Raw genomic sequence first — 27,770 nt, 5'->3', positions numbered from 1 at the left:
CCCCTGCCATACCCTGTGTCCCCATCACTCCAACCTGCTGGTTGCAGCCAGCCGCAGAGCTCAAGCTTCTTCTTGGTGGCAAACAGAGGCCAACCCAGTCTTGCCCTGTGGCAGCAGGCATTGGCCAGCCTCAGTCCTTGCTCCTTGTTGTCCAGTAACAAGTCACTGCTATGGCAAAGCACACACAGATCTGCATTAGCAGAGTAACTGTGAAGGGTGCAGCAGCGTGCACAAGATGCTATGGCAATGGGGGATCAGCCAAAGCCATTTCCTACCGGTGGACTTCTCCCCCCCTCTTAATCTGTTCCATTCCCAGCTTTACAACGCTACCATCCTATTAGGATCTTTCCAGCTTTTGCCTTAGCATTTTCTAGCAGCTGCTGCAAATTTGCATGTTCTAACATCCCTTTTACAAGTGATAAATCCATACAAGGTGTAGTTTCTTATCAGCAACTGGCTGGTAAATACAGCTCTTGATTCCAGTGATCCCTTAAAGCAGAGGTGTTCCCATAGGAATGTGAAGCAGCTGCAGAAGCAAACTGCACAGCATTGACAGGCAAGGAGTTTACTGGGTCCTTACCCAGTTCCTCTTCTTCACCACCCTGATGCTGCTTGGGAGGCAGCTGACAGAGCTTGGTTGTGCTGCTCCTCTCACTTCCTCTTGTTCCAACCCATCTGTTCCTCCTACACCCCCCAGCTCACATAGGGCAACAGCACTGCTGCATTAACCCTTCTTGCCCTGAATGCTCATCCGCTTCCCATTCCCATCTCATACACAAACCCAACAACGATGAGTACACAGAACACCCTCAACACCCACAGCATCCCACAAGCACACTGCACACAGGTGGAAGCCCGTGAGGCACCAGGCTTTTGGGCTCCTGGCTGGTGATGGCAATGCTGGTGCATTGATCCCATGTCTTCAATCATGTTAGGGGTTTCCTTACCTCGTGCAGCAGGTGCCATTGTCCATGCTTTTCTGTGGGTTAGTTGTTGGTATTAAATCATAGAATCATGGAATAGTGAGGGTTGGAAGGGAGCTGAAGCTCATCCAGTTCCAACCTCCCTGCCATGGGCAGGGACACCTCCCACTAAACCGTATCACCCAAGGCTTCATCCACCCTGGCCTTGAGCACTGCCAGGGATGGAGCATTCCCAACCTCCCTGGGCAACCCATTCCAGTGCTCAGCACCCTCACAGGAAAGAATTCCTTCCTTAGATCCCATCTAAACCTCCCCTGTTTCAGTCTGAACCCATCACCCCTTGTCCTGTCACTGCAGTCCCTAATGAAGAGTCCATCCCAGCCTCCCTGTAGCCCCCCCAGATACTGTTTGAAGCTGCTGTGGGCACTTGCTCTACTTGCCAATGGGGAGGCCATGAGGCTGCAGAGAGAACGGTGGCATGTCCTCCTGTGCCAATTGATCACACAATTGATAACTGATAACACCATTGATCATTCCCGTTTCCATGACAACAGAGGGCTCCTGTCGATCCGAATCCTTGAGTCCCTCTCTGCGGCCTGCGGGCACACCTCAACAGGGATCAATGGTGCAATGGGTGACTTGGCTGGAACAACCCATGGGGATGCTGGGTCCCGACCATCACTTGGATCCAATAACCCAGTATGGAATGTCCTTGTATGGAATGTGAGGAACGTCCCAGCATTAAGGCACTTGTGCTGTTCCCTCGCAGCCCCACACCCTGCGGGAACAGCCGGTCCCGGTGCTCTGCATCACCGGCGCTGCCCCACCGGGCTCCCGTTGCTGCCCTGCCGGCTCCGGGGGCCGGGCTGCAGCCGCTGCTCCCTGGCCGGGCAGTTGCGCTGCACATGGCCGGGCTGCCCGCAATGGAAGCAGCTGTGCTGGGTGATGCGCAGCGCTCCCAGGGCAGACACCAGCATGGAGCGCTGGTGGGACACGGTCCCGATGCTGCCGCAGGCCTCCAGCATCCGCTCCACGCTCCGGTCGCTCAGCGGCTCCAGAACCTCCCTGCAGTCATCATTTGCGTTCTCTATGGCATATCTTCGCAGTGACGTCTCCTTCACTGCCTCGTTCTCTATGAGCTTATCGAGACAGTCCTTGAGCCTATCGATGAACTCCCCAAAGGGCTCCGTGGGGCCCTGCCGGATGGTGCTGAGCCCTCGCCGGGGCTTTTCTTCCTCGCGGATCCTCATGAACGCCCTGAGCGCAGCCTCCCTGGAATCATCCAACACGGCCACCGGTAACCGAGCCTGAGCGGCGGCTGCAACGAACCGACCCCGTCCCAGCAACGCGTCCGCTCCCAGGGCTCTCACCGGGTCCCCATGCGAGCGGCTCCGGTAACCGAAGGCTGTTTTCTCGGCCTCTTCCTGCCAGAACATGGACCAAATGGCGTATTGGAGCGGGGTTAGGATGAGCTCTGCCAGCACTCGACAGTCGTAGGGGTAGAAGAGGTAACTGCTCAGCAGGGACCGCAGGATCCTCTTGGCGTACGCCGATGCCAGCCCGAAGTCCACAACCGCCTTCTTGAGCTCCCTGATGAGGGTGAAGCTGAGCCGGCTCCATTGTGCCCCATGGCTCCCGTCGCTCAGGCCGTGGCAGGCTTCGTTCACCGCCAGCAGCAGCTCCACGTCCCGTTCCTTCTCCGCCTCCTCCCTGATGCTCCTCCAGGCATCGCGGGGGTCCGGACGGGCTGTGACCGGATGCTCGGGGCTGGGACCGGACGGGTCCCCGGCGGACACCGCTGCCTTCACCCCGAGCTCGGCCACCAGCAGCCGGCACACGTCCGGCTGCTCCCCGGGCACCTCCGAGGCCATCGCTCACCGCTGGGGTCCTGACGGGGACCTCCGGGACCGGTACCGGGCTGCGGCAGCTCCGCCTGCTCGGTCAGTGGTTCCGGTTCTCGGTGCTATCCGGTGCTCTCGCTTCGGTTCCTCTGTGCCCGTCCCCTCGCTCCGCAGCTAACGAGGACCCCCCCGGTACCGGGCTCGGCAGCTCCGCCTGCTCGGTCAGTGGTTCCGGTTCTCGGTGCTCTCGTTTCGGTTCCTCTGTGCCCGTCTCCGCAGCTGACGGCGGCCGAGAGGGCTCTGATGGCGGAGCTCCCGGTGCAGCCTCCCCATAGGGGCGTGGGGCGGAGACTGCGCCGCCGCCATCTTGACGAGGGCGCGGGGCGGAGGCTGCACCGCCGCCATCTTGGGGAGGGCGTGGGGCGGAGGCTGCGCTGCCGCCATCTTGAGGAGGGCGCGGGCTGCACCGCCGCCATCTTGGGAAGGGCGTGTGGTGGAGACTGCACCGCCGCCATCTTGGGGAGGGCGTATGGCGGAAGCTACGTTGCCGCCATCTTGGGAAGGGCGTGTGGTGGAAGATGCTTCGCCGCCATCTTGGGGAGGTCCAAGCATGGCGTCCTGCCTGCACCGCCATGTTGGGAAGGTCGCGATGCCTCTGCCCTCCCTTCCCCTCCCAGACGCTGCCATGGGACACGCTGCACCCCAAAGGAAGACGAAGCCTCCTCAGTTACCCCAAATCGGGTGTTTATTGCATAAAGTCGTACACAAGGCGCAGTGTGGCAGCGATCGGCCCCATCGCTGCCTGAACACTGAGAACAATCCCATGGGATGCTCTAGGAACCGGGATTTGCTCCTTTCCCAGCCTCTGGGCAGAGGCTCACAGCAGGGTCCGGGGTTGCCAGGAACGGCCCTTGGATGCTCCAGACGGTTCTGGAAGGCTCTGGAAGCACCAGTGATCCCATCCCAACAGAAGGAGTAACAACGGCAAATCCCCCCATTTCCATCCCATCAGACGTGAAACATCATGGCTAGAGGCTGCGTATATAAAAAAGGTACAAATCCCACTAATCTGGGTTTGTTAGGACAAGATTACAAAAGTGGAGGGGCTACAGCTAAGGAGGGGGGTGGAATTCCAGCTGCCCGCGTTGGAAAAGGAGGAAGGGGTTTGGGAATGGCTGGGAGTGAGAGGCAGGACCTGAGCCCTGGGTCGGGGTTAAACATGGCTCTGGTTAACAAAGACTTAAAGTGAGTTCTGGTTAAGCAAGACTTAAACACTGTTCTGGTTAAGGAAGACTTAAACACTGCTTAAGCAAGACTTAAAATCAGTTCTAGTTAAGCGCGACTTAAACACTGTTCTGGTTAACTAAGACTTAAAGTGAGTTCTGGTTAAGCAAGACTTCAACAGCTCTGGTTAACTGAGACTTCAACACTGCTCTGGTTAAGCAAGACTTAAACCCAGCTCTGGTTAGGCAAGGCTTAAACACTGTTCTGGTTAAGAGACTTAGAACCAGCTCCAGTCAGGTGACACAATCAGTTCTAGTTACCCGTGGTTTAAGCACAGAGCTGGTTAACTGAGACTTAAACACTTCAGTCTGGTTAAGCAAGACTTAAATTCGGTTCTAGTTAAGTGAGGCTCAAACACTGCTCTGGTTAAGCAAGACTTAACCAGCTCGACTTAGGCAGGACATAAAATGAGTTCTGGTTAAGCAAGACTTAAACCCAGCTCTGGTTAAGGGGGACTTAACCCCACAGCTGCAGGGCTCCCCATTCCCTGCTTCCCACGGGAAGCCTGGCTAGGCCTCTGGAAGCTTCCTTGGGAAGGATGCTCCAGGAGGTACATCCACCTTTGAGCATCAACCACTCACCTGGAAACCCAAAGTCTCCATTGCCAGCAGAATTCCCAACTGCTGCCGGGATTGGGGTTCAACACTCCAAGAATCCAGCAGGGATTAAGGAGGAGCAGGGCAGGAGATGAATTAAACCCCCCCTAAGCACCATATGGGGTGGTTGTTAATGCACTACAGCCCATCCTGGGCATGGAGAGCCAGAGCGGGGCTGCAAATCCAAAGCCTGGAATGCCGGATTCCCATGTTTAAGCCTGGCCAGACAAGATCCCAGTTTAAATCCCTTTTACCATGCCCAGGAGCTTTTCCCCTCTGGGTTTGAACTTGTTGTGAAGGAGCTTGAGAGAGCCCCCTCTATTCTAGAAGCAGAAAGCACCAGAAAGCAGGTCTGTGCTCCAAAGAGAAGTGCTAAATCCCTGGAATGCTGCCGGCTCTGGAATACCACCAGAGCAGGAGGAGCAGAGCTGGAAGCAAAGTATTCTAACAAGGGTTTGAGATCTCCATAAAGGACTTTTTCCCTTTCCAATTCCTCTCCACTGTGCAAATGGGCTGGAAGTTGGGAACATGCGTTAGGGCTGGATCCCCTAGGGAAGTGGGATGCCAGCACTGGAGCCTAGCAGCTAGAGGAGTGTGTGCTTCCCAGCTGGCCAGCAGCCAGCATCAGGATGTCTTTCTTCTCCTTATGGAAGCGCAGCTCCTTCCCAGCCAGACGGGCTTCATCCAGCTCCCGCTCCGTGGATGCCAGCTCCCTGGAAAGAGCCCCTGGGCTGCTCTGCTCCCGGTTCACCCAGTCCATGGCCATCTGGTTCCTTATGTCATCGTCCAGAGCACGGTGGGAATAGTGAGCCAGGACCTCCTGGTGGGAATGACAGGGAAAACACTGCATGGGATACGGGGTTAGGGTGAGCTACAGGAGCTTTGGGAGGAGGATGAGGTGTTGGGAATGCTGCTGGGGACAATGGGACTCACCTGCCGTGAGCACTGCCTCTCCCGCATGGCTTTGAGGCTGCCGTTCCAATGCAGCAACTGGAACACGGTCATCAGCTCCTGGAATAGCATGAGGGGATCAGGAATAAAGTGTGGGATGAGGGGGAAGTGTCAGGAGCATGTGCTGGGATGAGGACTTGGTGTCAGGAGCAGCCAGGTAAGCTCCCAGCTCTGGGCACAAAGGAAGGACTTTGGAACATCACATTCCATCGTTTGCAGTTCCAGGGATCACGGTGCCTGTTCCCAGCTCCAGAGGCTGGAAGTCAAAGACTCCCTCAAGGTTCCCCTGAGGCAGGGTCAAGATTCCCAAAGCCAATCCCAGCCTGAGGAATACCCTCTGTAAACAGCCTGTCCATATAAACAGGGCTGGCTCCTCCCGTTTCCATCCCAGGGAAAGGAGCCAGGCAAGCTACAGGAAAAGCTTCCCTAAGGCAAGGAACCCCCAGTGCAGTGACACAAGGGGCTTGGGATGCACCCAAACCCCCAGATGGAGGGGGAACAAATCCATGGCTTTCCACTATGACAGTACCTGGAACTCCAGCATCGATTTCCCCTTGTTAGATTCCAGCATGAAGCGGAAGGCACCGATCCCAGTGTTGGGATTATCAGCTTCCTCTCGATTGCCCTGCAGGAGACATTCCAGACAAGAGCTGCAATTCCCAGCCCAGCATGGCTCTGGGCACCATCTGTGTGTCACTGCAGTGAGAATTCCCTCTGGGATAAGTTTTAATCCTCACTATAAAACCAACCCCCAGACCTGCTGCACAGAATTCCAGCTGGAAAAGCAACCTTCTCTTCCCATCATCTGAGGTTTTCCCTCACGCCCACCAATGGAAAAGCCTTACATTGAAGGATGCCAGAGCCTCGGACACGCTCTTCTCAATGAACTCATCTGTGATCCGTCGGGAAGGGTGCTCATTGAACACGGAATTCATCAGCGCGATCTTGGCAGCGCTCCTCCGGGCTTCAGCCTTGGTGGGACAGAACTGGGGAGACAGAGACCCCATGAGCCCTTTGCTCCCAGTGGGAACTGGGTGGTGCTACTGGGATGTGGCACTCTTGGACAGCCTGGAATCCGTAGGAAACCACAGTTATTCCAAGCACGCCACAGGGAGCAGGGAGGCGGCTGAGCTCAGCACCAGGAAATGCCACTGAGAACAACAACAAACCCAAGGACCATTCCTTGGGCCTGGGGTTGCCAGAGCTGTTCCTTTGGGATACATCCTTCAGGACATGGAAGTTAAATGCCTGAAGCCAGGGGAGTGCAGGGATGGGAAGTGCTGTCAGGACCCAGTGTGAGTTTGGGACCTTCATTTCCAGGCTGGACCCTTTCCTTTGCTCTTCCTATCAATCCAATGGTTTCTCAAGCCATTTGCCACCTTTGGGAAGAGGTTCTGGGTGAAACTGGAATGGTGCTTTACCAGTTTGGAAACGGATCTCACCGGGAAGGAGGCTGAAAGACCAAAACCAGCCCCCAGCTTCTCCAGAAGCATGGATCCCACCCCAGCACTGCTGAGGTCCAAGCAGGGAATACATCCAGCCAAGTAAACCCACCACCCCAATTGCTGCTGGATGGGGGTTTACAGAACATTTAGGAGCCAGCCTGAAACAGAAGAGGTTTACAGGCAGATCCCTATGGCATCCCCATCCTGCCAAGCAGCCGGACAACAGTTCTACTGCCCCCAGGAAGCTTGTGGAGCATCAGTGGTGGTGGGGAGCCGAGTGTGAGGGTGAGCTCTGCAGCAGGGACAGCCCCACTGAGCCCCAGGTACCTGGAAGCTGCCAAAGCAGCTGCCCCCGGGCAGGGTAACATAGCAGACGTAGGGGGGGCTGTTGGAAGGGACCATCTCGTACACCACGAGCGCTCCGTTCTTCAGGTCAGCACCACGAGACTGCTTCATCTGCCAGAACTCCTGCAGAGCCTCCACCACGTTCACTGGGGGCACAGGGAGAGAGCTGAGGTCAGGCACAGGGAAACTGAACCCCCTTACACCCCCCAGCCCTGATCCAGCTCAGGGGGGGACAGCACCAAAGAGATGCGGAGCTCCCTGCAGAGAGGTCCTTAAGGAGACCTTGGAGCAGCTCTAAAGGGGCTACAGGAAACCTGGAGAGGGGCTTGATGCAGGGACAGGACAAGGGGAATGAATGGCTTGAACCTGCCTGAGGGGAGACTGAGATGGAATATTGGGAGGAAAGCCCCTTCCAGCCCACCCCACTGTGGGATTCTCTGTCCCACAGGTGGGCTGTAGGACCCAGCGGTGTGGGGAGGGGGGGGTGCAGGTGCTTCCTTAGTGACTGGAGCAATAGGGCAGAGCACTGAGATGTGGGCTAAAGAGTTGGGATTTGACTGGATTCAATACTTCCAGATACAAGAATGTTGTAGGAAAGCAAAATACCTACTGGAAACTCTACAGATGCTTTGGGATAATGGGATTTCTAGGGCTGGGGAGCAAATGGCAGTGAGAGGAGCAGGGAGTATCTGCCCTCTCCTCAATGAAAGGCTGCCTGAGTGGTGCTGAGCAGCTAAACCCTGGCTGAGAGCTTCGATCCAAGTCTGGAATCCAATCTTCAGGCTGAATTTCTCTCAATCCATGACTTTCACCCTTGGAAAGAGGCAGAAGATGGGAAACAAGCATCCTAAATCCTGGTAGGTGCCATCTTCATGAGAATGGTCCTTAAAGAAGCAAGGACATGTGCATCCTGAAGGATTTTAATCCCATATGGACCGTGAAACACAAGAGAAGGATTAGATAATTTGCCCCATCCCTGGCAGTGTTCAAGGCCAGGTCAAGTGGGGCTTGGAGCATCCTTCTCTAATGCAAGATGACCCTGCCCATGGCTTTAGGTGAGCCTTAAGGTCCCTTCCCAAAGTATTCCATGGTTCCATGACTGAAGAAACACTGTTCTCTTTGCATCCTGCTTGATACAACACAGAGCCTGCTCTGCCCATCAGCCCCAAGCTCTGTTCCTGGCTCCAGAGCTGTAGATCTCGTAGCACATCTGCCTTGCATATTAAATACAGAGGAATAAGTGATTCCACATGGAGCTGAGCTGCTCCGGAGCCAGACGAGCAGCATTCCCTGCTCCTGCCAAGCGCTCCCAGCCTCTGCTGGCCCTGCCGGAAGTCGGGAACTCAAACCAGTGGCAAAGCATCTCCTTTTGGGGGGGTTCTGAAGGATTCTTCCATCCCAGCACCAGGAAAATCTGAGCTTTAACCTTTGCTTTTGGTCTCCATTCAAGAACAAGGAGTGGACACGAATCCCAGAGCCTCTGATGCAACACTTGGATGCAGCCCCGTGGAGCCGGAGTGTGGTGGAACGTGTCCCAGGCATCAGCAGCCCCATCCCGGTGACTTCTCCTCTCAGCCATAGGGATTGTCCTCGGTGAGGTGCGGAGCAGGGAAGTGAGGGGGATCCCAGGAAAGGAGTTTCACTGAGAGTTTCCTTGTGCTGCCATCAAGCTGAAGTCAAGGAACAACCAAATGGCTCCAACGTGAGACGAAGCCTCTTGAAACACTCCAAAAAGGCTCGAACACCCCAAGCACCCCCCACCTGATCCCACTATTCCAGGTCACAGCCTAAGGGGAATCTTCCTCTGCTTTATCCCACCAGGCAGGGACCTGCTCCAGGTCCTGCACCCTCCTGGGCACCTCCAGTTCTGCCCTACCTGCTGTCCCACATCTTCCACAACACCGAAACCATAAAGGTCTCAGTCTGGGTGGGAGATCCCAAGCACAAGGCTTGAGCTTGGGTGGCTCTGGGTCACTATGGGGCATCTATAGGTTGTCCATGGGGCACTATGGGTTGCTATTGGCTTGTGGAGGGTCTCCATAGGGTATCTACGGGTCGCTATGGGATGTCTACTGGTTGCTGTAGGTTGCTGTGGGGATCTCTGTGTCATTATGGGGTGTCTATAGCATGTCTATGGGTTGCTGTGTGGTGTCTATGGGGTGCTCATTGATCACTGTGGGTCACTACTGGGTATCTATGGGGTGCAGAAGGTCTCTATAGGATACCTGTGGATCCCAGGGAATCTCAATAGGGTCTCTATGGGTCGTGGAGGTTCTCTATAGGGTGTTCATGGGTCACCATAGGTCACTATGGGGTGCCTATAGGCTGTCTATGGGGAAGGGATTACCCTATAGGAGATGCTGGGGGGCTCCATGCGGTGTCCATGGGTCGCTGTGGGGCATCTGAACAAACAAACCTCATTAAAAGTGCCTAAACCGCAACCAAATCCGACTGGAACCGTCCGACACCGCAGACGGGAACAGCCCCAGGGACGGGCCCGATCAACGCCGGTTCCCGACCCCGAACCCCCCACAACAACGGGGGCAGCAGAGCCCCCTTGTCCCCCCGCCCCGGCTCCCGCAGCCCCGCTCACCGCGGCCGTAGCCTTGCGTGTGCTTGGCGAAGCTCCTCACCACGGCCTCCACCGCCTCCCGCAGCACAGCGGGCGGCCCGGAGCCGGGCAGCGGCGGCGCAGCGGGGCCCTGCAGCCCCAGCGGGGGCGGCGGCGGCGGCAGCCCCAGCCCCGGCCCCAGCCCCGGGGCACCGGTAACCCCCGGCCGCAGGGAGCGCAGCGAGCCCAGCCCCGGCTGCAACCGCGCCGCCCGCACCGACTCCATCGCACCTCCGCCGCCAGCCGCCGTCACTCACCGCCGCACAGGCCAATGGGCGTGCGGATCGCCTCAGCGAGGGGGCGGGGCGGAGTCAGGAGGAGGCCAATGGGCTTGCGGATCGCCTCAGGGAGGGGGCGGGGCGGAGTTAGGAGGTGGCCAATGGGAACGCGGAGGAGGCTTCGGGGAGGGTGGAGGAGAGAGGCAGCGGGCCAATGGCAGGGCAGGGTGCCGGGAACGTGGGCGGGGCGCGGAGAGAGGGCCCAATCAGAACTCGCTTGTGGGGCGTACCGGAGGGGGTGTGGCGCACCCGAGTTACGTCTCCCAATCGCAAGTGAGAGACGGGGTGAGGAGGCGGGGCTTAGAGGCAGCAGCCCAATCGTGCTGCAGGGCTGATTATAATGACAGATAAATTAACCAATCGAAACGGAGATGGGGGTGGGAGCATCGCAATAAAGAAGCCAATCAGAGCCTCAGATACACAATGAAAGGCGGAGCCTGCTGCCCTCAGCCAATTAGAGCTCTCGTTCTGCCCGTCCCCGCCTTCCCCCGCGCCGCCGGAGGTGGCTCCGGTTCCCGGCCCGGCCATGGAGCCCTGGGTCCGCTTCAGCGCTCAGAGCCAGGCCAGGGAGCGGCTGCTGAGGTGCGGGCGGCGGCTCCGGCTCCGCGGGGCTCCCGGTGCTCCCCGGTGCTCCCCGGGGCTCCGGAGGCTGCACTCACCCCCCTCCGTTGCAGGGCCGCGCAATACGCGTGTGCATTGGCCGCGGACGCGCTGCGGAGGAACGGGGCGAGCACCGCGGCCCTGGAGAGCGTCCGGCGGCTGGAGGAGCACCTGAGCCTGGGCCGCAAGCGTGAGTGGAGCGGAGGGGACAACGGGACCGGGGCTTCCATCCCTGCGGCCCCGGTGACCGGCGCTGTCCGCCCGCAGTGCTGCGGCTGGGCAGCGCGGCCGAGGCGGTGGAGGCGGCCAAGAGGGCCATGCACCTCTCGGACACGGTGCTGCGGTTCTGCGTTACCCTCGGCCACCTCAACAGGGCCTTGTACCTGGCCTGCGATAACGTGTTGTGGGCCGGCAGGAGCGGGCTCGTCCCCGGTGTGCAGCAGGACAAGTGGAGCCTCCGGTCCTTCAGGTGAGGCTCTGCCCCATGGGGCTCTGCCCGGTCCGGGCAGGCCGAGCGCGGCTGCTTCCCCCCCTCCGTCCGCTCCCGTGTCCCCAGGTACTTCCTCTTTGCCTTGGTGCTGAACCTGAGCCGTGATGTCTACGAGCTCCGCATCCTGCTGGAGAGGGAGGCCGGGGGGAGGCGAGGCAAGGGCGGCTACAGCGCCCTCCAGGCCCCGGCTGGGCCCCGGCTCCAGCAGCTGGGGCTGAGGCTGCGGCTCCAGCTCCGGCTGCTGCTCCGGGTGCTCCGCAAGAACCCCCCCCTGCTGCTGGACCTGGTGCGGAACCTCTGCGACCTCTTCATCCCCCTGGACAAGCTGGGGCTCTACCGGAGCAGCCCTGGCTTCGTGGGGCTCTGCGGCCTCACCTCCTCCGTGCTCTCCATCCTCACCATCTTGCACCCCTGGCTCAAGCTGAAGCCGTGACTGGGCTCATTCCTTGGCTGGACCGATGGGATGCGGTGGGAATTCGGTGCCAGTGAGCAATGGGAGAACTCAATGGACCTAAACGTGGTTCTTTTCCCCATCGGCTTCCTTTTAGGGGATGGATTTTCCCTTTTTCCTCTTCAGAAGGAATCTCCCAAACTGGATCCAGCCAAAAGAGCTGGGAAAGGCTCCCTGGGTGTCTCTCCCAGGCTTGAGGGGGTTAAACCATGGGGTGGGATGAGGTGGGATGCATCCAACACCCCTTTGGATGAGCTGGGCTCGATTTGGGATGCCTTGGAGCTCTATGGATTCACCCTGTTGCACTTTGCTTCCCACATGTTCTCCTAGGGGCTTTTCCCTGGGATCAGTCCAGGTGAGGGCAGCTCCATGCCATGATTCCCATTGTTCCCATCAGCTTGTTCTGCTGCCTCACTGGGTTTATCCATTTCCCTCGGGATTTATGGCCCTGTCCAGGGCAGGCAGCAGCATTCCGGCTCTGAGGAATGGGGCTGGGAATTCCCACCGGTGGAGAGGGGAAAGTGTCATGAATGGGATGAGGAGCTTTGGACTTTGACCCTGGAATGGGGTTCGGGAAGCTCCCATGCCCCGAGGTACCCCCAGAGTGCTGTTAATAAATAGCCTGTACATGCGTTATTCCAGGTATTCCCCTGTTATTCCATACTCCCCTTTCCAGATCCCCCCTTCCAATTATTCCATGTATCCCATATTCCTCCTGTTCTTCTGTATTGCCCCCACTCCAGGTTGCCCCCATTATCCCAGATCCCCCTCCAGTTATTCCATGTATTCCCTCCCCATTATTCCACATATTCCCCCCCTCTTGTTCCACATTCCCCTCTCCTTGTTATTCCAAATCCTCCCCATTACACCACCTGTTTCCCCCATTATTCCCTATTCCTCCCATCTATGTTACCCCCCATTCCCTCCTGTTATTCCAAAGATTCCACCTCTTGATCCCAGTTAACTCCCACTTATTCCAGGTATTTTCCTCCTTGTTAGTCCACATATTCCCCCAGTTGTTCCTTATTCCTCCCACTCCAGACTCCCACCAGGATCCAATTCTTGATCCACTGGGAATGCTGCCCTCCAATCCCGCATGGAGCCAGGCCCTGTTCCCCTGGGATCCATCCTTGGGGTGCAGTCCTTGATTCCCTGGAATCCAGTCCCCCCATGGAGCCAGTCCCGAATTCCCTGCGGATCTGTCTCCAATTCACCCCATTCCCTGGATCCATTTCCTAATCCCCTTGAGGTTCAAGATCCCATTCCCTGGGATTTAGTCCCTGATCCTATGGGAATCATGGGACCAAGAACTGGAGATGGGGACCATGAACAGGAGGCTGGGAGCAACGTCCAGGAAGGAGATGGGAGCAGTGTCCAGGAGGTGGGAATAACATCCAGGAGGTGGGAATAACGTCCAGGACATGGGAACAGTGTCCAGGAGGTGGGAATAACATCCAGGAGGTGGGAATAACGTCCAGGATATGGGAACAGCGTCCAGGAGGTGGCAGTGTCACCCGGAGGACGTGGCACCCGTCAATGCCCCATCCCAACATCCCGTCTTGGAGCCGATGGGGGATGGCACCGCCTCACCCATGGGGCTCCCTTCCTTAGGGATGGGGGGGACCCTATGGGATAAGAGGACCCCCCCCCGAACATGATCCCGCATCGTCCGCCCGCTCCTTCCTTCCCCTCCTGTTTTTCCATGGTTTTTTGCCACTTTGCCTGTTTTTCCAGTGTTTCTCCCCAAAAAAACCCCGCTCGGGCGCGTTATTTATAGCAGCCAATGGGAAGCGAAGGAGGAGGGCGAAAAACTATGGAAAAACTCCAAAAAGAGGGAAAAAAAACCCAATCCCAGACGGAGACAGAGTCACCTTTGAGCCATGGCCATGGCTGGGGCCGGCTGCTGGATCCTGCTGCTCCCAGGTAACAGCACCCCCAGATCCAATGGGATTTGGGGTGGGATTCATAGGGGAAGGTGCGAGCCTCAACTTGGAGGGGTTCTGGGGGGGAAGTCATCCCCATTTGGGGCATCTTTTGGGATGAGGGATCCCAAAATCCCTCGTGGATGTGGGGGGAGAAGCCGGATCCCACTTGGAGGAGCTGGGAAGTGGGAAAATGGATGTGGTATGGGGGGGAAAAGGGCAAAATGGGGATGTTGGGGTGGGGGTTTCCACCGGGTACATCCAGGAAGGGGAAACTGAGGCACCCTTGGGTGCTGGGTGCTGTGTTTGGGGCGCTGTATGTGGGGTGCTGTATGTGGGGTGCCAGTGCCATATGTGGGGAGCTATATGTGATGTGCTGGGTGCTATATATGAGGTGCCAGTGCTACACGTGAGGTGCTGTATATGGGGTGCCAGTGGTGTGGAAGGGGTGTTAGATACAGGGTGGCAGTGCTATATGTGGGGTGCTATATATGAGGTGCCAGTGCTACACGTGAGGTGCTGTATATGGGGTGCCAGTGCTGTGGATGGGGTGTTAGATATAGGGTGGCAGTGCTATGTGTGGGGTGCTGGGTGCTATAGATGGGGTGCCAGTGCTATATGTGGGGTGCTATATATGAGGTGCCAGTGCTGTGTATGGGGTACTATATATGAGGTACCAGTGCTATATATGGGGTGCTATATATGAGGTACCAGTGCTATATGTGGGATGTTATATATGAGGTACTAGTGCTATATGTGGGGTGCTATATATGAGGTGCCAGTGCTGTGGATGGGGTGCTGTATATGAGGTACCAGTGCTATATATGGGGTCCAGCAGCTCCAATGCCCTCCCCCCGGGGATCTCCCCCCTCTCCCACCCCAATCCCGGGGCTGTGACCCCACATGTGGGTCCCGAGGGCCCTCCCAACCCCTCCTGACCCCCAGGCCTGTGTGTGGGGTTCAACATCGACGTGAGCCACCCGCGGCTCTTCTATGGCCCAGCCCAGGCACAGTTCGGGTACAAGGTGCTGCAGTGGGTCAATGGCACAGAGCGGTGGTGAGTGCACCCATGGGTGCTATGGGGCGAGGGGGGGACACCCATGGGTGCTATAGGGCGAGATGAGGGGTCACCCATGGGTGCTATAGGGCGAGGGGGGACACACCCATGGGTGCTATGGGGCGGGGGGTGGGCACCCGTTGGTGCTATAGGGCGAGGGGGGACACACCCATGGGTGCTATGGGGCATGGGGGAGGGGGCACCCATGGGTGCTATGGGGCGAGGGGGGGGGCACCCATGGGTGCTATAGGGCGAGGGGGGGGCACCCATGGGTGCTATGGGGCGGGGGGGGGGCACCCGTTGGTGTTATAGGGTGGTGGGGGGGTGCACCCATGGGTGCTATGGGGCGAGGGGGGTGCACCCATGGGTGCTATGGGGCGGGGGGGGGGGGCAGCCATGGGTGCTATAGGGCGAGGGTCACCCATGGGTGCTATAGGGCGGCGGGGGGGGCACCCATGGGTGTTATGGGGCGAGGGGGGGGGCCCCATGGGTGCTATGGGGTGGCCGTTGTGGGGGGCCATAGGGGGAAAACCGAGGCAGGGAACCTTGGTCCATAAGGTGGCAATGGAGCAGGGAACGGGGGGATAGAGGCAGGGAGCAGCTGCAAACCCCGTCCGTGATTCCCGGGGGCAGGAATGGGGCCGTGGGGCTGGGTTCGGAGCTGGGGCTCCGCGGGGTCGCTCCGGGGCCGATCCCGGCATTCCCGGCCGGAGCTTGGGCCGTGTCCCCGCAGGCTGCTGGTGGCCGCCCCATGGGATGGGGACCGCGGTGGGGCCGTCTACAAGTGCCACGTCGGAGCCCGCAGGGAGCCCTGCGCCAGAGCCGACCTCGGTACCGACATCGGGGGGGGGGGGGGGTGGGGGGTGGGGTTAGGGTTATCCCGGTGCTGAGCCCTCGCATCCCTGTTTTCCCATAGGATCCGCAGCCCCCTGGCTCTTCCCTCCCGAGCGCAACGCGCACTTTGGGATGACGCTGCTGGACTCTAAGGATGGGGGATTCATGGTGAGAGCGCCCTCCGAAGGGCAGCTGGGGTCGGGATGGGGATGGATCCAAGGCACATTCCATATGTCCCTGTGTGTTCCCCCCCATCCCGGCCAGGCTTGTGCCCCACTTTGGTCCCAGCCCTGCGGCACCTCGCTCTACAGCACCGGCATCTGCGCCCGCCTGGATGGGGACCTGCGGGCGGTGGGGACCGTGGCACCCACGGCACAGCGTGAGTGTGGGGCTTGGGATGTAGGATGGGACACGCAGGGATGCGCCGGTGCCAGCCCTGTCCCCCCCATCCCACCCCGCAGGATGCTCCACGTACATGGACATCGTCATTGTCCTGGATGGCTCCAACAGCATCTACCCCTGGTATGAGGTGCAGAACTTCCTCAGCAACATCCTCAGCAAGTTCTTCATCGGACCCGGCCAGATCCAGGTGATCCCAAAGGATCCCCAGGGCCCAGATAGAGTCCTCAGGGCCTTAACAGTGTCCCAGGGGCCATCATCCTTAGGGCAATGCTCTTGTCCCCATGGGGGTGCCACCTCTGGGGTAGTGCCATTGTCTCTAGGGTGCTGCTGTTGTCCCGGGGGTGATGCCACAGTCCCCAGCAGGATGCTGTTGTCTCTGTGCCAATGTCCCCCATGGATCATGCCATCATTCCCATAGCAATGCCACCCATCCCTGCAGTGATGCCATTGTCCCCAGGGCACTGCTGCTGTCCCGGGGGTGATGCCACCATTCCTGGGGTGATGTCCCTGTCCCAGGTCGGGGTGCTGCAGTATGGGGAGCTGGCAGTGCACGAGTGGGACCTGGACCAGTTCCACACGGTGGAGGACGTGGTGGCTGCAGCCAAGAACATCAGCAGGCAGGAGGGCAGGGAGACACGCACGGCGCTCGCCATCCGGGAGGCATGGTGCGGGACTGGGAATGGGATCCGGAATGGGGCTGGGGTCTGTAATAGGATTGGATCTGGATACAGAATTGGATTGGGGGCAGAGCTGAGCTCTGGTAGTAGGAATTGGGTGAGGATTGGGGTCACTGTTGGGTTGGAAATGGGATGAGAAATGGGGTTGGGGTCAGGGTGAGAATTAGGATTGCGATCAGGGTCAGAATAGGGATTGAGATTTGAGTTGGGGCTGGGATTTGCATCAGGATTGGGATTGGGGGTGAAATTGGGATCAGGAATAGTACTGAAGTCAACATCAGGGTCAGGGTTGGGCTCAGGACCAGGCTCAGGACCGGGATCACCCCTGTCCCCCCCCAGCACGGCCGCATTCAGCACAGCACGGGGGGGCCGTGCGGATGCCACGCGCCTGCTCATCGTGGTGACGGACGGGGAGTCCCACGATGGGGAGGAGCTGCCCGAGGCCCTGTGGGAGTGTGAGCGCCGCAACATCACCCGCTATGCCATAGCCGTGAGTGCCCATCCTGCATCCCCATCCTGCATCCCCATCACACTGCATCCCCATCCTGCATCCCCATCCCACTGCATCCCCATCCCACTGCATCCCCATCCCTCTGCATCCCCATCCTGCATCCCCATCCCGCTGCATCCCCATCCTGCATCCCCATCCTGCATCCCACTGCATCCCCATCCCACTGTGTCCCCATCCTGCTGCATCCCCATCCTGCATCCCCATCCTGCATCCCCATCCTGCATCCCCATCCCACTGCATCCCCATCCCGCTGCGTCCCCATCCCTCTGCATCCCCATCCGCTGCATCCCCATCCCGCTGCATCCCCATCCCGCGGCATCCCCATCCCACTGCATCCCATCCCGCTGCATCCCCATCCCTCTGCATCCCCATCCCACTGCATCCCCATCCTGGTGCATCCCCATCCTGCATTCCGCTGCCTCTGCTCCCACATCCCAGCTGCATCCCTGCCCCACTTCCACCACTCCATCCCACATCCCACTCCATCCCCATCCCGCTGCATCCCCATTCCACTGCATCCCCATCCCATCCCCATCTGCATCCCCATCCTTCTGCAACCCCATCCTTCTGCATCCCCAGCCCATATCCCACTGCATCCCTGTCCTGCCACCACCAGGATCCCCATCCTGTATCCACTCCCACATCCTGGCCGCATCCCCGTCCTGCATCCCCGTCCTTCCCCCTGGCTGCATGCACTCCCACATCCCAACTGAATCTCCATCCTGCATCCCACCCCCATCCAGTCCCCCATCCCCATCCTGCTGCATCTGCTCCCACATTCACCACTGGGATCCTCATCCCGCATCCTGCTGCATCCGCTCGTGCCAGGTCCTGGGCCACTACCTGCGCCGGCAGCAGGATCCCGAGGATTTCATCCAGGAGATCAAGTCCATTGCCAGTGACCCGGATGAGAAATACTTCTTCAATGTGAGCGACGAGGCCGCCCTCAATGACATCGTGGATGCACTGGGGGACCGCATCTTCAGCCTGGAAGGTGCCATGGGGCTGGATCTGGGATGGGATCCTCGGGAGGCTGTGGGCATCCAGCTGGAATCACAGCTGGGATCAACACGAGTCCCATGAGGAGCAGCTGAGGGACCTGGGGGGTTCACATGGAGAAGGCTCAGGGGGCACCTGATGGCTCCCTACAAGTGCCTGACAGGAGGATGGAGCCAGGAGGGGGCTGAGCTCTAATCCCAAGGGTTAGGACAAAAGGAAATGGCCTCAAGCTGCACTGGGGGAGGTTTAGATGGAGATTGGGAAGAGTTTATCCACCCAGAGAGTGGTCAGGGATTGAACAGTGATGGAGTCACCATCCCCATGGAGTCACCGTGTTCCCAAACCATGTCCATTACCTCCATGGGTTAGTGCTGGGGAGCAGTTGGACTGGACACTCTGGAAGCTCTTTCCCAGCCTGGCTGATTCCATGATTCCAATCCCATCTCCTCCTCCCTCCCCAGGTACACACGGGTACAATGAGAGCTCCTTTGAGCTGGAGATGTCCCAGATCGGTTTCTCCATCCACCCCCTGGAGGTGAGGCTGTTGGGATGGGCAGGATCCGGCTCTGGGAAAGGGCTGGAGCAGGATCTGTGCAAGTGGAAAACACTCCTCAGCCCATTCCAGGGCTGGGCATCCCTGTCATGGTAGGGTCTGGGGACAATGAGGCATCACCATGCACGTGGTGTCCTCAAGGCGTGACACACACTTCCTCCCATCATATCCCATGTTTCCACCTCCAGGATGGGATCCTCTTTGGCATGGTGGGGGCCTATGACTGGGACGGGGCCGTGCTGGAGGAGAGCCGGAGGGGCCGCATTGTCCCTCCCAGGAAAGCCTTCCAGAAGGAATTCCCCTTGGACCTGAAGAATCATGCGGCTTATTTGGGTATGAGTGGGGGTGGGGAGACATCCCAAGGGATGCTCCATGTCCCAGGGATGGGGGGCAAATGGGGGTTCATCAGCAATTGAAGGATGCTCAGTGTATCCAGGGTGTCACTGGGATGCTCAGTACCCTGGGATGCTCAATGCCCCAAGGATGCTCAGTGTCCCTGGGATGCTCAATGCCCCAAGGATGCTCAATGCTCCAAGGATGCTCAGTGTCCCTGGGATGCTTGATACCATGGGACTCTCAGTGCTACTGGGACCCTCGGTACCCACTTCCCACTGGGAACCCAATCTTCCCAAGGGATGCCCCCACCATCCTGTGTCCCTGCTCCAGGTTACACCGTGTCCTCGCTGCGGCTGCCGGGGGGGCAGCAGCTCTACGTGGCCGGAGCCCCTCGCTTCCAGCACAAGGGCAAGGTCATCCTCTTCCATATGGACACCATGGGGGCCGTGACGGTGGTGCAGGCGCTGACAGGGGAGCAGGTAGGGGCTGTGTGGGGCAGGGAATGGGGGGCTCATGGCAGCCCCGGCCTGACCCAGCCCTGCTGCACCCCCAGATTGGCTCCTACTTCGGGAGCGAGGTCTGTGCCCTGGACGTGGATGGGGATGGTGCCACTGATGTGCTGCTGGTGGCAGCTCCCATGTACCTGGGGGAACAGAGCAGGGAGATGGGGCGGGTGTACCTGTACACGGTGGGGCAGGTGAGGGGTGCAGTGGGATTGGAAGGGATGTAATGGGATTGGGGGGGATGCAGGGGAGTAGGGAGGATGCAATGGGATTGGGGGGATGCAATGGGATTGAGGGGGATGCAATGGGATTGAGGGGGATGCAGCAGGATTGGGGAGGATGCAATAGAATTTGGAGGGATGCAGTGGGATTGGGGGGATGCAATAGGATTGGGGGGGTGCAGTGGGATCGGGGAGGATGCAATAGAATTCGGGGGGGATGGAGTGGGATTGGGGAAGATGCAATAGGATTTTGGAGGGGATGCAGTGGGATTGGGGAAATGTAGTGGGATTGGGGGGATGCAGTGGGACTGGGGAGATGTAATGGGATTGGGGGATGCAGTGGGATTGGGGAGATGTAATGGGATTGGGGGATGCAGTGGGATTGGGGAGGATACAATGGGATTTGTGGGGGGATGCAGTGGGACTGGGGAGATGTAATGGGATTGGGGGGGATGCAGTGGGATTTGGGGGGGGTTCCATTGCCCAGGGCTCCCTGTCCCCCTCCGCCTCCCGGTGCTCCGGTGGGTACCAAGCCTGCTCCGTGCCCGCAGCGGCTCCTGGCCCCCGCCGGGACCCTGCTCTCCGGTCCCAAGCCGCAGGATTCCCGTTTCGGGTACTCCATGGCCGCAGTCCCGGACCTCAACCACGACGGCTTCAACGACGCTGCCGTGGGGGCTCCGCTGGAGGACGGACACCGCGGGGCCGTCTACATCTACCACGGGGCTGCGGGGACCCTCCTGCCCCGTTACAAGCAGGTGGGACGGGGGCAGGAACCGAGGGGGGGGGGACGGACGGGGACACCCCAACCGCAGCGCTCCCGCATCCCGCAGCGCATCGAGGCGGCGGCGCTGGCTCCAACCCTCAGCTACTTCGGGCGCAGCGTGGACGGGCGATGGGACCTGGACGGGGACGGACTGGTGGACGTGGCCGTGGGGGCTCAGGGGGCGGCCGTGTTGCTGCGGTGAGTGATGGGCACGGGGGGGTGCGGGTCCCGGCCCCATGGAGCCGGGCACGGGGGGTGCGGGTCTCGGCCCCACCGAGCCGGGCACGGGGGGGTGCGGGTCTCGGCCCCACTGAGCCGGGCACGGGGGGCTGCGGGTCCCAGCCCCATGGAGCCGGGCACGGGGGGTGCGTGTCCCGGCCCCACCGAGCCGGGCACGGGGGGTGCGGGTCTCGGCCCCACCGAGCCGGGCACGGGGGGGCTGCGGTCCCGGCCCCACCGAGCCCCCCCTCGGACACCGACACTGCCTCGGGCTCTGCAGGTCCCGTCGGGTCGTGCGGGTGACGCCGTCGCTGCGGGTGGAGCCTCCGGTCATCAGCGTCACGCAGCGGAGCTGCCGCCGCTCCGGGGCCGCCGCCGTTTGCCTCCGGGCCCGTGTCTGCCTCCGAGCCTCGGAGCGCGGCCGCGGGGGGGCACAGAGCGGCTTCCGTGAGTGCGGAGACGGGGGCGGACGGGGGGGGGGGGAGCATCCCTGGATGCATCCCAGGTGGGACCTGGAGCATCCCAGGGGTGTTCCTGGAGCATCCCTGGGTGCATCCCAGGTGGGACCTGGAGCATCCCTGGGGTGTTCCTGGAGCATCCCTGGATGCATCCCAGGTGGGACCTGGAGCATCCCTGGTGTCCCTGGAGCATCCCTGGATCCATCCCAGGGGTGTGCCTGGAGCATCCCTGAATGCATCCCAGGTTGGACCTGGAGAATCCTAGGGGGTTCTGGAGAAGCCCAGGGTGTCCCTGAGGAATCCCAGGTGGCTTTTGAGCATCCCCAGGGAGCATCTCTGGAGTATCCCAGTTGTTCCTGGAGCATCCCTGGTGTTGCTGAGCATCCCATGCTGTTCCTAGAGAATCCCTGGAGCACCCCAGGGTGTCTCCAGAGCACTCCAGTGCTATCCTCACAGCCCCACATGCTACCCCAGGGGTATCCCCTCCCTATGGATGATCGCATCCCTGTGGGTGATGCCATCCTCATCCCGGTGCAGGGCTCCAGTACAACATATCCCTGGAGGAGGGGACCCCAGCTCGGGCCATCTTTGACTCGGGTGCACGGCGCCTGCTGCAGCAGCACCTCGAGCTGTGGCCGGAGCAGCCGAGCTGCCTCCGCTTCCCATTCCATGTCCTGGTGAGCCCCTGGAGCATCCCAGGTGTCCTTGGAGCATCCCTTAGCACCAGGGGCTCACTGGGAACCCCTCATCCTACCCAGGACACCACAGACTATCTGCGTCCCCTCAGCATCACCCTCAGCTTGGCCATGGCTGATCCCAGTGGACCAGTGCTGGACGAGGCATCCCCCACCACCATCCGGAAGCTGGTGGGTGCTGGGATCCCTCCCAGGATCCTTCCCCCATTCCTGGCATCGGGAATCACATCCCGTTCCTTCCAGATCCCCTTCTTCAAGGAGTGTGGGGAGGACAATGAGTGTGTCACCGACCTGGTGCTCAAGGCCACCATGGACATCATGGGCTCCAGGTATGGGGGGTCCCAGGGTGTCCCCATGGCTGAGCTGTGCTGTGGGGCTGTGACCATGGTGGGTGCTGCAGGCAGAGCCCCCACATCCTGCGCAGGGGCAGGAGGAAGGTGCTGGTGGATGTAGTGCTGGAGAACAGGGAGGAGAACGCCTACAACACCAGCCTGGAGCTCAGCTACTCCAGCAACCTCCACTTCTCCAGCCTCACGCTCCAGGTACAGGGTCCCCCCCATGGCTTGGGGGTCCCCTTGGTCCCATATGGGTCCCTCAACCTATCCCGGGTGGGAGATGGGGTCCCTGCTGCTCCGGGCTCCCCCCTGCAGCCATAGGTGACCAGCGTGTCCCCATGGCAGGAGCCCAGCCTGGTGAAGCTGGAATGTTGGGCACTGCCAGGGCACCGCCGGCTCTGCAGTGTTGGGTACCCCGTGTTCCCCTCATTGGCCAAGGTAGGGACAGGGGATGCCCCCCAGAGCACCCATCGCACCCCATTGCCACTCATTGTCACCCATCACCAACCCATCACCACCCATGCCACCCCATTGCCACTCATTGTCACCCATCACCGACCCATCACCACCCATCCCACCCCATTGCCACTCATTGTCACCCATCACCAACCCATCACCACCCATGCCACCCCATTGCCACTCATTGTCACCCATCACCAACCCATCACCACCCATCCCACCCCTTGCCACACCATTGTCACCCATCACCACTGCGTTGCCACCCATTACCACTCATTGCCACCCATTGCCACCCCATTGCCACTCATGGCCACCCCATTGCCACCCATTACCACTCATGGCTGCCCCATTGCTGCCCCATTGCCACCCATAGCTCTCCTTCACCCTGGAGCTGGAGTTCAGCTGCTCCGTGCTCCTGGACCGAGCCAATGTCACCCTGGAGGTTACCAGGTAGGGGCAGGGTGCTGGGGGCTGCACCCATAGGGGGTGTATTGGGATGTCCTTAGGGTCCTCCCTCACTGTCCCCCCATGCAGTGACAGCTCCGAGGCCAGGCAGGAGGACAACGTGGTCCAGCTCTCGGTGCCCATCCGCTACCAGCCCGACCTCTTCCTCTCCACGTAGGGGACATGGAGCAGGGAACAACTGGGGGGGAGTTTTATGGCACTGGGGGTGGATCTGATCCCATCTCATCCCACAGGGATTCCAACCTGCGCCGTTATGAGGTTCACCCCCCTGGCACCTTCCCCCATGGTCCTGGCCCAGAATTCCGGACCACAGTGAAGGTGGGAGATGGGATATGGAGGTGTGGGATATGGGGATGTAGGATGAAAGGATGTGGGATATGAGGATGCAGGATACAGGGGTATGGGATACAGGGATGGAGGATACAGGGGTGTGGAATATGGTGATGTGGGATAAGTGGATGCAGGATCTGAGGATGCAAGATACAGAGGTGTAGGATATGGGGATGCGGGATGTGGGATACAGGGATGCAGGATACAGGGATGCAGGATACAGGCATGTGGGATACAGGGATACAGGGATGTGGGATACAGGCATGTGGGATACAGGGATGTGGGATACAGGGATGTGGGATACAGGGATGTGGGATACAGGGATACAGGGATGCGGGATACAGGGATGCGGGATACAGGGATGCGGGATACAGGGATACAGGGATGCAGGATACAGGGATGCAGGATACAGGCATGTGGGATACAGGGATACAGGGATGTGGGATACAGGCATGTGGGATACAGGGATGTGGGATACAGGGATGCGGGATACAGGGATGCGGGATACAGGGATGCGGGATACAGGGATACAGGGATGTGGGATACAGGGATGTGGGATACAGGGATACAGGATACAGGGATACAGGGATACAGGGATGTGGGATACAGGGATACAGGATACAGGGATACAGGGATGTGGGATACAGGGATACAGGGATGTGGGATACAGGGATACAGGATACAGGGATACAGGGGTACAGGATACAGGGGTACAGGATACAGGGGTACAGTGGTACAGGGGTACAGTGGTACAGGGATGCAGGACATGGGTCAGTCCGGGGGGGCTCTCACCCCATCCCCCCCAGGTGCAGAACCTCGGCTGTTTCCCGGTGCGGGGCCTGTCCCTGCTGCTGGTGCTGCCGGCGCTGGGCCCACACCGGGTCCCACTGCTGCCGGTGACACGTGTCCTGCCCCACAACGTGAGTCCTGCGGGGGGGGGTTGGGGGGGGGTCCGTGCCCCCCCCTGTGGCTGAACCTGGGTCTGCCCCCCCCCCCCACCCCCAGGTCACCTGCACACTGCGGACCCCCCCCGAGGGTGCAGGCACCGTGGTACCGGTGCGGGCTGAGGACCTGCAGCAAGTGGGGCAGCTGGTGAGTGCAGAGGGGGGGCAGCCTCCCCTGAGACCCCTGAGCACCCCCAGATCCCCCCCAGCACCCCCTGAACCCCCCCAACACCCCCTGAGCCCCCCTGCACCCCCTGAACCCCCCCAACACCCCCTGCACCCCCTGAACCCCCCAGATCCCCCCCTGCACCCCCTGACAACCCCCTGAGCCCCCCCAGCACCCCCTGAGCCCCCCCAGCACCCCCTGAACCCCCCAGCACCCTCAGATCCCCCCCAGCCCCCCCTGAACCTCCAGCACCCCCTGAGCCCCCCCCAGCACCCCCTGAACCCCCTGCACCCCTGAAACCCCTCAGCACCCCCTGCACGCCCTGAGCCCCCCCTGATCCCCCTAAGATCCCCCCCAGCACCCCCTGACCCCCCCCCCAGCACCCCCTGAACCCCCCCATCACTCCCTGAGTCCCCCCCAGCCCCCCCTGAACCTCCAGCACCCCCTGAGCCCCCCCCAGCTCACCCCGTGCTGCCCCCCAGGACTGCACCAACACCTGGTGCCAGGAGCTCAGCTGCCGCCTGGGGCCCCTGCACAGAGGGGACGAAGTCTCGGTCCACATCCTGCGCAGCATCCACACCGCGTTCTTCCATGGGGTGAGGGGGATGGGGGGGACGGGGGGATGGGGGGATATGCGGTGATGGGGGGGATGGGGTGATGCAGGGATATGGGGTGATGGGGGTGATGGGGGGTATGGGGTGATGGGGGGGTATGGGGTGATGGGGGGGATGGGGTGCTGGGGGGTATGGGGTGATGGGGGGTATGGGGTGATGCAGGGATATGGGGTGATGGGGGGGATGGGGGGATGCAGGGATATGGGGTGATGGGGGGATGGGGGGATGGGGGATATGGGGTGATGGGGGGGTATGGGGTGATGGGGGGTATGGGGTGCTGGGGGGGATGGGGTGATGGGGGGTATGGGGTGATGCAGGGATATGGGGTGATGGGGGGGATGGGGGATATGGGGTGATGGGGGGGATGGGGGATATGGGGTGATGGGGGGGTATGGGGTGATGGGGGGTATGGGGTGATGGGGGGATATGGGGTGATGGGGGAGATATGAGGGTGATGGGGGGATATGGGGTGATGGGGGGGATGGGGTGATGGGGGGATATGGGGGGATGGGGGGGATGGGGTGATGGGGGGATATGGGGTGATGGGGGAGATATGAGGGTGCTGGGGGGATATGGGGTGATGGGGAGATATGAGGGTGCTGGGGGGATATGGGGTGCTGGGGGGGAGGATATGAGGTGGGCCCATCCCATCCTGTCCCCCCCCAGGCTCCATTCCGCAGCGTGCGGGTGCTCAGCAGCGCTTGGCTGCAGCTCCCAGCCAGCAGTGCACTGGTGCTGGAGGAGGGGGCACAGCGCAGGGAGGTAGGAGCCCCCCCCCCCCCGGACCCCCATTGTGGGGTGCAGGTGGCAGGGACACCCCCCCCCCAATTCCCACTTTCTCCCTATGGCTCCTCCTTTGTCCTACAGATGGTGCTGGAAATCCTGCAGGGGAAGCGGGTGCCGGTGTCCCTATGGATCCTGGTGGGCAGCATCCTGGGGGGGCTGCTCCTCCTGGCGCTCATCATCTTCTGCCTCTGGAAGGTGAGACAGGGCCGGGGGCTCTGTCCTTCATCCCCTGCTCCCTCCATCCTCATCCTCCATCCTCATCCTCCATCCTCATCCTCCATCCTCATCCTCCATCCTCATCCTCATCCTCCATCCTCGTCCTCATCCTCGTCCTCCATCCTCGTCCTCCATCCTCATCCTCATCCTCATCTTCCATCCTCGTCCTCCATCCTCGTCCTCCATCCTCGTCCTCCATCCTCGTCCTCCATCCTCATCCTCGTCCTCCATCCTCATCCTCGTCCTCCATCCTCGTCCTCCATCCTCGTCCTCCATCCTCGTCCTCCATCCTCGTCCTCATCCTCATCCTCCATCCTCATCCTCGTCCTCCATCCTCGTCCTCCATCCTCGTCCTCCATCCTCGTCCTCCATCCTCGTCCTCATCCTCGTCCTCATCCTCGTCCTCCATCCTCGTCCTCCATCCTCATCCTCATCCTCATCCTCATCTTCCATCCTCGTCCTCCATCCTCATCCTCCATCCTCGTCCTCCATCCTCATCCTCCATCCTCATCCTCCATCCTCATCCTCCATCCTCGTCCTCCATCCTCGTCCTCCATCCTCGTCCTCCATCCTCGTCCTCATCCTCATCCTCCATCCTCGTCCTCCATCCTCGTCCTCCATCCTCGTCCTCCATCCTCGTCCTCATCCTCCATCCTCATCCTCATCCTCCATCCTCATCCTCATCCTCCATCCTCATCCTCCATCCTCATCCTCCATCCTCGTCCTCCATCCTCGTCCTCCATCCTCATCCTCATCCTCATCCTCATCTTCCATCCTCGTCCTCCATCCTCATCCTCCATCCTCGTCCTCCATCCTCATCCTCATCCTCCATCCTCATCCTCCATCCTCATCCTCCATCCTCGTCCTCCATCCTCGTCCTCCATCCTCGTCCTCATCCTCATCCTCCATCCTCATCCTCCATCCTCGTCCTCCATCCTCGTCCTCCATCCTCGTCCTCATCCTCCATCCTCATCCTCATCCTCCATCCTCATCCTCATCCTCCATCCTCATCCTCCATCCTCGTCCTCCATCCTCGTCCTCCATCCTCGTCCTCCATCCTCGTTCTCCATCCTCGTCCTCATCCTCATCCTCCATCCTCATCCTCATCCTCCATCCTCTTCCCCAGCTCGGCTTCTTCACCCGCAAGAAGCCTCCCAAGGAGGAAGAGGAGGAGGAGGAGGAAGAGGAGACGCAGTGAGGGCAGGAGGGGCCCCTGGAGCCCAGCACTGTGGCCTTGGGGACCACCATGGGCTCGGGTCTCTGCCCCCCCCCAACCTCAGCTCCATCCTTGCGGAGGGCGATGTGGGGCTGGATTGTGCTGGCACCAGGATGCAGCCACGAGAGGTCGGGAGAAGGAGGAAGGAGCCCCCCAAGTGTCACCTGAAGGGTGGGGAAAAAGGGGGAGCAGAGGGTGGGAAGGAGCAGCTCCAATAAAGCTCAGCTCTGTGGAGGTGCTCAATGCTGGTACCCGGATGCAGGAATGTGGGGTA

The 27,770-nt window shown here is 60.2% G+C and overlaps 3 protein-coding genes across 3 annotated transcripts; 2 read left to right on the top strand and 1 right to left on the bottom strand.

The window, feature by feature from the left end:
* Positions 1-3,487: 3,487 nt before the first annotated feature.
* Positions 3,488-10,241, bottom strand: LIX1L (limb and CNS expressed 1 like). Its single transcript, XM_034071125.1, has 6 exons — positions 9,979-10,241; positions 7,368-7,531; positions 6,441-6,581; positions 6,125-6,220; positions 5,578-5,655; positions 3,488-5,464 (listed from the first exon to the last, which is right to left on the bottom strand). Exons 1-6 carry the CDS (start codon positions 10,220-10,222, stop codon positions 5,222-5,224), a joined length of 966 nt encoding a protein of 321 aa, XP_033927016.1. The 5' UTR covers positions 10,223-10,241; the 3' UTR covers positions 3,488-5,221.
* Positions 10,242-10,751: 510 nt separating this feature from the next.
* PEX11B (peroxisomal biogenesis factor 11 beta) lies at positions 10,752-12,451 on the top strand. Its single transcript, XM_034071358.1, has 4 exons — positions 10,752-10,856; positions 10,949-11,064; positions 11,142-11,343; positions 11,431-12,451. Exons 1-4 carry the CDS (start codon positions 10,801-10,803, stop codon positions 11,795-11,797), a joined length of 741 nt encoding a protein of 246 aa, XP_033927249.1. The 5' UTR covers positions 10,752-10,800; the 3' UTR covers positions 11,798-12,451.
* A 1,048-nt stretch (positions 12,452-13,499) lies between these two features.
* Positions 13,500-27,711, top strand: ITGA10 (integrin subunit alpha 10). The gene is made up of 30 exons (XM_034071244.1): positions 13,500-13,738; positions 14,683-14,794; positions 15,528-15,625; positions 15,711-15,796; positions 15,893-16,007; positions 16,090-16,217; positions 16,547-16,695; positions 17,047-17,197; positions 18,047-18,212; positions 18,679-18,752; positions 18,959-19,103; positions 19,437-19,585; positions 19,660-19,803; positions 20,382-20,585; positions 20,661-20,791; positions 21,093-21,259; positions 21,808-21,947; positions 22,029-22,136; positions 22,209-22,294; positions 22,366-22,507; positions 22,646-22,738; positions 23,133-23,209; positions 23,294-23,377; positions 23,458-23,542; positions 24,361-24,474; positions 24,560-24,646; positions 25,147-25,260; positions 25,945-26,040; positions 26,146-26,259; positions 27,407-27,711. The coding sequence occupies exons 1-30, from the start codon at positions 13,696-13,698 to the stop codon at positions 27,476-27,478; spliced, it is 3,474 nt and encodes a 1,157-aa protein (XP_033927135.1). The 5' UTR covers positions 13,500-13,695; the 3' UTR covers positions 27,479-27,711.
* Positions 27,712-27,770: the final 59 nt, after the last annotated feature.

This window comes from Melopsittacus undulatus, chromosome 20, assembly GCF_012275295.1.
Source record: "Melopsittacus undulatus isolate bMelUnd1 chromosome 20, bMelUnd1.mat.Z, whole genome shotgun sequence".
In the NCBI taxonomy this organism is placed as follows: Eukaryota; Metazoa; Chordata; class Aves; order Psittaciformes; family Psittaculidae; genus Melopsittacus; species Melopsittacus undulatus.
Note: the sequence above shows the minus strand (reverse complement) of the source record. Positions and strands in the feature narration are given on the sequence as shown.

Bases quoted from the DNA above. Each gene is read 5' to 3' on its own strand.
- LIX1L (XM_034071125.1), bottom strand. From the start codon at position 10,222: ATGGAGTCGGTGCGGGCGGCGCGGTTGCAGCCGGGGCTGGGCTCGCTG. The intron at 6,221-6,440 runs GTAAGGCTTTTC...TGTCTCCTGCAG, and splicing joins AGGCTCTGGCATCCTTCAAT to GGCAATCGAGAGGAAGCTGA. The intron at 5,465-5,577 runs GTGAGTCCCATT...CATTCCCACCAG, and splicing joins AGAGGCAGTGCTCACGGCAG to GAGGTCCTGGCTCACTATTC.
- PEX11B (XM_034071358.1), top strand. From the start codon at position 10,801: ATGGAGCCCTGGGTCCGCTTCAGCGCTCAGAGCCAGGCCAGGGAGCGG. The intron at 11,065-11,141 runs GTGAGTGGAGCG...GTCCGCCCGCAG, and splicing joins CCTGAGCCTGGGCCGCAAGC to TGCTGCGGCTGGGCAGCGCG. The intron at 11,344-11,430 runs GTGAGGCTCTGC...CCGTGTCCCCAG, and splicing joins TGGAGCCTCCGGTCCTTCAG to GTACTTCCTCTTTGCCTTGG.
- ITGA10 (XM_034071244.1), top strand. From the start codon at position 13,696: ATGGCCATGGCTGGGGCCGGCTGCTGGATCCTGCTGCTCCCAG. The intron at 21,948-22,028 runs GTGAGCCCCTGG...CATCCTACCCAG, and splicing joins GCTTCCCATTCCATGTCCTG to GACACCACAGACTATCTGCG. The intron at 24,475-24,559 runs GTGAGTCCTGCG...CCCCACCCCCAG, and splicing joins CACGTGTCCTGCCCCACAAC to GTCACCTGCACACTGCGGAC.